Source organism: Helianthus annuus, chromosome 1 (genome assembly GCF_002127325.2).
Source record: "Helianthus annuus cultivar XRQ/B chromosome 1, HanXRQr2.0-SUNRISE, whole genome shotgun sequence".
Classification (NCBI taxonomy): Eukaryota; Viridiplantae; Streptophyta; class Magnoliopsida; order Asterales; family Asteraceae; genus Helianthus; species Helianthus annuus.
The window spans coordinates 35,049,978-35,058,729 of NC_035433.2; the positions used below are offsets into that span (position 1 = coordinate 35,049,978).

Genomic DNA, 8,752 nt, shown 5'->3' on the forward strand with positions numbered 1-8,752 from the left:
ACCCTATATATTGTTTCAATATTTTTGGAATAGTGGTTATAACAAAGTAATTTAACTCTGATTCAGTGATTCTCTTATTAGATTACTTTATGAAAACATTTGAAACTTATAGCTTAAGTATATTTCACACCCATTCTATTTTAATCAATCGGACAATCCTTATGAATCTATTTTCGATTATATTCAAAACGGAAACATTTTCAGCTCTTGACAATAACAGAAAACAGAAGAAACAAAATAAAAACATGTTGAAACCTTGGATCATACAATGTTTTGTCAAGAAAAGACTAATTAACAAAAAACTAAAATAAAACTTAGTTATAACTTAAGAAGATATTATATGACATGGAAACTTGACTATAAACCTAAGAAGCAGACTTCATATCCTTGTCTTGACTACACCATAACCTTGGTCGATATCCTTTTTCTAGCATCTTCTCAACCTCCTCAAAGTGCATCCCTTTCGTTTCTGGGACGAGAAAAAATATAGCCACGAGTCCTACCGTAGAGAACCCTGCGAAAAGCAGAAACGTACCAGAAGACCCTAATGTCTCGGTTAACGTTAGGAATGTTTCACTTATGACTAGATTTGAAACCCAGTTTGAAACCGCTGCGATCCCCCCACCAGTGCCACGATATCTTAATGGGTATATCTCTGAATTCACGATCCAAGGCACAGTCCCGATCCCAGGAGCGTAACACAAAATGTATAACCCGAGGAGTAAAACTGTGAAAATCCCGAACTTGCTTGGGCAACCATAGGTGTACCATGTACGATGTTGTGCTCGACAACTGCTTCGGGTGATGGTGTCAACAGCCAAACATGCCCCAGGATTATACTGTTTGGTTTACGGAATAATCAGCATTTACATAGGAAATATATACAAGTTAAACAGCCCCACTTTTTGAAATGCATCATCATAGTTTTAAGCAATTATGATGAAAACCCAAAAATTATTAACTTGATTAAATAATATTTAACTGTTGAAGTAATACTTTTTTGAGTAATGCTTAGCAGTGTCTAATTGATCATTTAAAGGGCAAGATCACTTTCATATCAAATATCAAACATATTTAACCCCTTTTTTTTAAGTGACTTGAAATTTAATTTTACAATGAGTAAAATGTCTTTTTCGTTTCGTCCCTGAGGTTTGACTACTTTTGTGACTTTCGTTCTTGAGATACGATTTTCATCCAAAAAGTTTGAAGTCTTGTAATTTTTATTCCTGATGGCCAAATTTTAAGGGACGAAAGCCGAAATAATTTGCTAAACTCAAGAATGAAATTGGCAACAAAACAAAAACCTAAAGGACTCAAATGCATCGAAAAATCATTTTTGATGAAACAAACAAAACTGACAAAACTTCATGACGATTTTGACATTTTACTCATTTATAACTTATCTCAATATTTTTATTTTTATCAAAATTTCATTTATACACAACAAACCTTAAATATATACCGTGACATCCACAAGAATACTTATATTTTTATTGCTATAAATGTGATCTCTCTCTCTCTCTCTCTCTCTCTCTCTCTCATGTGTCACACCTGATTATCTCTTATGCGCTACGTGTGTGTATATGTATGTATGTATACACAAAAATTTTATATTTATTTAAGATTGATGCGGTATTAAACCCCTCTATTTATTATTTTTTTAAATACTTTAAGGTAGTGTTCGATTAGAGAATGGAAGAGAATCTTGATGAAATTGAAATATAGATTTCATTTCTTATGTTATTCGTTTTATCAAAAGAATGAATTGGAATTGAAGAATAACATAAGGAACGAAATCTACATTCCTATTCCATACAGATTCCATTTCATTCTGTGTTACCTAAATTTCAAATTAAATTTTAATTCCATGCTACCTAAGATTCTTCATACCCTAATAGCTAATTATCTAATTCTTAAAATAAATCAAGATCCATTTATTGCAACACACATCATGCAAATTACTTTCAAAAACCACATCAAAAGGAGTAAAACTTACTATATTTTCGTTGCTTGCACAAAAGCCACATCCTGGGGATGCTCTCAAGCAAGTCATGCAGTTCCATGATGATGGATTTGTTGATCCTTTGAAATCTGAACATGTATAGTTAACCCCAAAACGATTCGACTCGCTAATACCAACAAGAGGAGCGTGAACCGAAGCCTGAAAGAACAAGATCGATAAAACCACGAGGCAAGTAATGATCCCAACCATTGAGATGAGCATCAACCTCCTCCTTCCAAACCTATCAACAAACAACATACTTAACATGGTACCAAACGAGTTGAGGCCCGTGGTAACTAGAGATAGCGCTAATGCTGTCCTATTGGAGGCGAATCCAGCGAGTTGCACAATGGTGGGACTGTAGTACATGACGGTATTGATTCCAACAAATTGTTGCGCAACTTGGACAGTGACACCTGCATATAGTCCTCTTCTAACAACCTTATTGCCCCATGCACTTTTCATCTTTGAAAAGATACCATCTCCTAGCGACCCTTCCGCTTCCTTTTCGGTTTCAACCGATGATTGCAAGGCTTTCATTTCTTCGCCCACTTCGTTAGATGGATAGATCTTTTCTAGTATATTGCGTGCCTCGATTATTTTATTCTGATCAAAGGCATGTTATGTTAACATATATACATAGATTAGGCAATCAAGTTGGAAGATTTCAAGAGGTGACAACTTAGACCGGTTTAGTTATAATTAACATGTTGAATCAGGAGCAAATTAAAGCAAAATAGCTAAAAATTAGGGAAAAGAGTTGAATGGGTCTACATTCATCCATACAAATCATTTGGATCAAATAGTTATATAACTTTGGTAATGATATATATTTGGTGATAGATTAAAATAAGCTATTTATAGCAAGTTTTGACACCTAGTTAATCCAAGAACTAGCTAAAAGTTGAATCAACTAGACAAATAAATGAGTTAGAAACGGGTCTAACTTTAAAAGGGTATAACTTGCATTTTATGTTTGGTGTTACGGGACCATAAGTAGTAGACGAAAACGTCTTAACGGACTTGATCGTGTGACAAATTGGCATTCCACCCCCCCCCCAACCAAGCCTCGGACTTGAATTACATTGTATAAAAGAAAACTTTATATAATAGTTTGTGTTGAATATCGTCTCAAATTATTGTCTAAAAGATTTCCCCTTTTATATTTTTGTTGATGCGCTATGCCAAATTTAATAAACAGTATTCGGATGGACGAGCTCAGCTATACCCGTATTGACCCTGCGCGCAGGGGCGGATTTAGAGTGATAGAAGGGGTAACATCCCCTTGACGCAGTGTAAATTTTGGAAATTGACGTTCCGCATAGGAGTAACATTTCAATAAAAAGGGGTAACGAAATAAAAAAAACGTGTTACCTGCCGATACAACCATCTGGGAGACTCAGGAAGAAAACACATCAAGATAAACTGCACCAACGGCGGAACTCCAGCAATCCCAAGCATCCAACGCCAATTTCCACGTGTCTGACACAAAATTATTATCAATCAACAAACAAGCAACTTGTCTCAAAAAACATCATGACTGTGGTTAACATACCTTGGAAAATGCTAAATTGATGAGGTATGATAAAAACTGTCCTCCTGTAAGGAGTAAACCATTGGTGCTAACAAGTGCACCTCTTATGCGAGCCGGAGATGCTTCAGAGATGTATAATGGGGATGTCATGGAGACGAGTCCAACGCCCAAACCAACAAAAAGTCTACCAACAATTATGACCCATGGGTTTGGAGCTAGAGCCATGGTTAATGAACCAAGACAGAACAAAAAGTCAGCACATAATATTGACTTTTTCCTCCCAAATCTATCATTCATCCATCCACCGATTGCTGCACCAACAATAGCTCCTGCTACTGCCGTGCTAACGATAGTTTCCTTCAAGTACAAAATGGTTTTATCCTAATATGTGATAGATGTAACATGCTACTAAAATAAAGTTTTAAGAGTCTCCCACAATGGTTATATTTTTAGCGATGTTTTAAAAGCCGGTTTTTAAATCATACTGGGTTGAGTTCTGAAATGGTTTAACTGCTATCGAGCGGTTCAACCGGGTTATTAGTTAACCCTATAATTCCATAATTTACAAGTTCATCTTAAAAATAATCCAATCTCAATTAGGATTTATGTAATTGATCATTGTTTTATCTAAAAAAAACAACTATTTTCTTGTAAAATATTGAGTATTTTAAGAACATTTTTATTACTTATAGAATATTTTACATTGGACGAGGTGGATAGCATTTTCAACAGTGATAGAATAGTGGAATGAAACACACTAGGTTAATTACGGAAAAATATAGAAGGTCAATATTACCTTAATATCGTGTTTTATTAAAATTAAAACTCAAAATTTAAGATAATGCAAACCGGTTCATATCGTGTTTTATTGAATACGAGGATCTAGCTACCTGCAACCACGTATGCCTTTCCACATCTTTAAAATCGTCTCGAATATATAGCGAGGCACCCGAAATAACTCCTGAATGGGATTAAGTTCATAAATACAAGTATCCAATTCCAACCACTAAACAATTTAAGAAAAATAAAGAATCAAGAACACAAAAAAACAAAATTTAAATTCACCAGTATCATAACCAAATAAGAGCCCTCCAATTCCAGCAGAAAATGCTAGCAACATTATATAAGGTGTACGCCAAATCGTCTTAAAACACTCTGAAAACTCTGTTTTATTCGGCTTGACCACACCTCCTTCCATTTTCCAGTTTCTTCAAGAAACTATTTGTAAGAATGCAACAAAATAATATCAAGATTTGCTAACAATTACACATGCATGCAATCATGGGCAGAACCAAGGGTCAAGAGAGTCTGATGACCTTCCATTGATCAGAGTTTCTTGGATTTTTATATACAAAATCTAAGTCTTTTATAACAAAAATATATAAGTCTTTTGTAACAAAAATATTATGAGCAGTGGCGAAACTTGAAAATTTCCACTGAACGTAAAAGTAAATACCTATAATTTTTTCTTTTATAAAACCGGGGGATCGAAAACGAACCTAACAAATTCTACACAAAACGTACATACATAACACTATTGAGCGAAAAGTTCGGGGGTCGGGCGCCCCTCCCGGCCCCTTCATAGCTTCGTCCCTGATTATGAGTTGAGATTATAGAGAAGAGAATTTTATGATGAACCCCAAGAAAAAGTTCTGATTCCGCCAATGCATTTGCATGCAAGACGAACATAGAACAAAATCGTCCAAAAAACAGAATAAACAGATTTAAAATCTTCAATGTTTTTGATGATTTCAAAATTGAAGAAGAATAGCAGTACAATGATCAATGTATGAGCTGAAAGATCAAATTACCTAATTGGGTTTTTGATTTTTTTTTTGCTTCTCTTTTGATTCTCTCTGGTGATTATAGAACAGTGATCTAGTTATGGCCCACTGATGAATGATGGATGATATTGAGCCATCAAAATTTATAGCATATAAATTAGTTGAATCGTAGGAGTTGGATAACACTTGTTTTGATTTTGCTTGCTTTAAATGTTCTGCAATGTATTGTTACTATATGCTGACAGACTCCGATGTCAAGTTCTACTTCACGTCCTTTAACTTCTAATTATTGTTAGATCTAACCCTTGCTCTCATGCCCATATGTAAAATGATGTCTCATTATGAGACTCTCATATGTGGCTTGTTACCTTTTGGGTATTTATCCATCGTGTATCGGCATACCTGCAAGCATCGGGTATTCCTGATAGTTTGGTAAAAGAAGTTCGTTTTGATTTTCATGTATATTTTTTACTTTCCTTTGTAATTTTATATTTTTAAAATGCATACAATATATTAAATTATAATAAATAACATACATATTATCATCACCATTAAAATATTTAAGATGTAAATAAATTATAATATTAATCTCAAAGAAAATTTAATATTTCGTAACATATATTAAAAATAATGTTATCCAAATATATACTGAGGCTACTGAAATTAAAAATCACTTAATAATTTTTTTTTCATTTAAAATAAGATTATAATATTAGCTAATATAATCAGAAAACTTGTTAAGTTACATCAAAACAGAAGGTAGACGGGCAACAAGTTACGCCGCCAACCCTTTCTGAATTGCAAACCCCAACCTCCCAAACACAAACCCCTGCCCCCTTGGGGTCGAACAATTGCTGTGGATAACCCGTTGAACCCTCGTCAAGAAGTTGATGGCTTCTGGCGCTAGGGAGCCAAAAGTATCAAAGGCAAAAGGGGTAAAGACATGTTGGTTCTCTGCGCAAGCTTTAGCGTGCTTATCCACTTTCTTTGATTCTGCCTTTCTTGCTGCTAGTCCAGCTACAAACCCGTTTTCCCTTAAACCAACCAAAGGGGAAACCCCCGTGAGGTCTACACAAGCATGTTTCCCCCCAGCCCAGCTAAAGACGAGCAGATCCGCTGGTCGCAAAGTAGATCTCCCTTCCATAGGGTCCGTGAGGAAATTCACAGGGGCCTCTTTCTTAGCAGAAATCCCAGCTCTTCTTAAGATGTCCCCCAAAACATCTCGCACCCAGTCATGCCGATATTTAAACCCAGGGAGCTCTTTACAGTGAACTGCATGCTCCCCATATTTATCCATACAAGCTTTACGACATATCGGGCAGGTTTCATCTTCTGGGTACATAGGGATCATTAGCCGGTATTTGAGAATGGTTCTATATTCTACTGCCGACATGCATTGTCCTAACCCCTCAATCGGGATAACGGTCAAAAATTCCTGAGCATGGGGAGCCTTCAGACACTCAAACACCGCCTTCTGGCGGGGTGACAAATCAAAAGCTTCTCCCAGGCTTTGAGCGATTTTGCTAAAAAGTGCATTCGCCAAAGTTTTTTGCGGCTTCGAGGGGGCGGTGTCCTTGCTAGAGAAACCGCCAATATCCAAGTCGGCTTCGAGGGGGCGGTGTCCTTAATAATAGTAAAAGGAAAATGAAAATGAAAGTTGCAAGTTTTCAAATGTTTCGGGTAAATGAATATATAGTTTCGGATAATCGGGATTATCTGGTTTTTGTATATGACTTAAATGTGTCACACTTTAACCAATAGCTACTATGTTTAGACTATGGGGTATGGAGCGGGGTTGGGGCGTGGGTTGGCTGAAAACGCCCAAGCCATCCCCCCGGGTGGGCTTGGGTTTGGGCGTGGTCCAAGGGGCGGGAGTTTAAGACCGGGCGTTAGGCATGCCTAGCGGTCCTACGTGGCCGGCTTCTATTCGCTTGTTGGTTAGGTCATAGCGGGCTACATTTACAATTCAAATTATAACCGTTTGGCCAAGCCAAGCGGTTCACCCACCCACCCAACTGTCCACATCGCTATATATATAACCCCTAACCCCACCGGCTGTCCACCGCTACCCCAACCCAAACACACTTGATCGAACCCGCTACCCACACACACTTGATCGATGGCCTCTTGGACACACGAGGAAGAGCTAGCTCTTGTCACGAGCGTCATTGACGCAATGAAGGGCCGCCAACCCGGTGAGACCCGTTACTGGCCGGAAGCTTTTGCTAGCTACCGGCATAACATGGGAAACGACCTGCACAATTTAAACGCGTGCCAACACAAATGGAGCGAGCTACGACTGAAGCTCGATCGTTTTAAAGCCTACTACGACAGCGTCCCGGGCGGTGAGATAAGTCACGAAGACCGGGTGGCGGTGGCCAACATCGAGTTCCGGGGCAAGGAGCGGAAGCCGTTCGACAAGCTTGCCCTTTTCGAAATCTACCTAACGTTTTAGGTTTTTTTTATTTTGTAATCCTTTTTTTTGTAGAATTTTGTAATTTTTAGGAATTTAATAAAATTTTAGGCTTTTTTTTAAATGTTGTATGTAATTTTTAATTTTTGTTTTTTTTATTTCTATTTTAATAAATCTGCCAAGCCATGCGGGCTAGTCACGCCCCGTCATACCCCACGGACACGTCACTCACCTGCGACGGAGCTCGAACTCCACGTGTCAACTCTTGCCCTAAACCTCCGCCCCACCACACCCCACGATCTTATATGGGTTTTGTACTTCTTTACTTATCAAGCTATGTATTTATGATTAATTATGTACTGAACGATCTCCTAACATAAATGTGAGCACTTAAACTTTTTTGTCAAGATTACATAGTTATATATATGTTATATGTCATCTATACATAAGTAAATAAAAAAATATGTCAAAAATGCCAAAATAGAAAAAAAATATTAATGTTAACGGTGACAGTGACGGTTGTAGGGTTATAACTTACTGACGGAAGTGTGTTAACTCTGATTCATACTACTTCGGTAGAAATCGTTGCTAGAAAACGCTAATCAAAGGCAGCAATCTTAACGAAGGAAGGAGATCAAAGTTATGGGTTCCCGACATCTCTCTCTCATCTTTGTCTCTTGATAAGCCGAAGAAGATCAGGGCTAAAGATGATGGTAAGGTAAAAGATAAAGAATCAGTCTAAATAGATAAGTACGATACGTGACTTGAAGTTGTGTAGGTCAAACCAAGAAGGTAACACGTGTATCGCGATGTGCACGTCATGGGGTAAATTAGGTAAATTACTGATAATAGACATTCAAAGTAAAATCAACAACCAATATTCACCAAATCTACTATTACTTTCCTGATAATGCTTTTTATTTTGAAAAAAAAAAAAACTCAAAGTTATATTTTACTTGACCTATTTCTCTTATCAAAATTTATAAAAGTGACAAGATATATACACATCTTTGACCTAT

At 37.0% G+C, this 8,752-nt stretch overlaps 1 protein-coding gene across 2 annotated transcripts; it reads right to left on the minus strand.

Moving 5' to 3' along the window:
- Positions 1-218: 218 nt before the first annotated feature.
- Positions 219-8,437, minus strand: LOC110945049 (inositol transporter 4). 2 transcript variants are annotated; one of them, XM_035990411.1, is made up of 7 exons: positions 8,272-8,437; positions 4,602-4,754; positions 4,427-4,497; positions 3,558-3,893; positions 3,377-3,484; positions 1,997-2,608; positions 219-839 (listed from the first exon to the last, which is right to left on the minus strand). In XM_035990411.1, the coding sequence occupies exons 2-7, from the start codon at positions 4,732-4,734 to the stop codon at positions 366-368; spliced, it is 1,734 nt and encodes a 577-aa protein (XP_035846304.1). In that variant the 5' UTR covers positions 4,735-4,754; positions 8,272-8,437; the 3' UTR covers positions 219-365. The 2 variants fall into 2 exon arrangements, with proteins under 2 accessions (XP_035846304.1, XP_022042381.1); XM_022186689.2 differs by lacking the exon at positions 8,272-8,437 and adding an exon at positions 5,348-5,563 and having other exon boundaries at positions 230-839.
- Positions 8,438-8,752: the final 315 nt, after the last annotated feature.

Excerpts from the sequence above, each read along its gene's own strand:
- LOC110945049 (XM_035990411.1), bottom strand. The coding sequence starts at position 4,734 with ATGGAAGGAGGTGTGGTCAAGCCGAATAAAACAGAGTTTTCAGAGTGT. Across the intron at positions 4,498-4,601 it reads CTTATTTGGTTATGATACTG|GAGTTATTTCGGGTGCCTCG; the intron begins GTGAATTTAAAT and ends AATCCCATTCAG. Across the intron at positions 2,609-3,376 it reads CCAGATGGTTGTATCGGCAG|AATAAAATAATCGAGGCACG; the intron begins GTAACACGTTTT and ends GCCTTTGATCAG.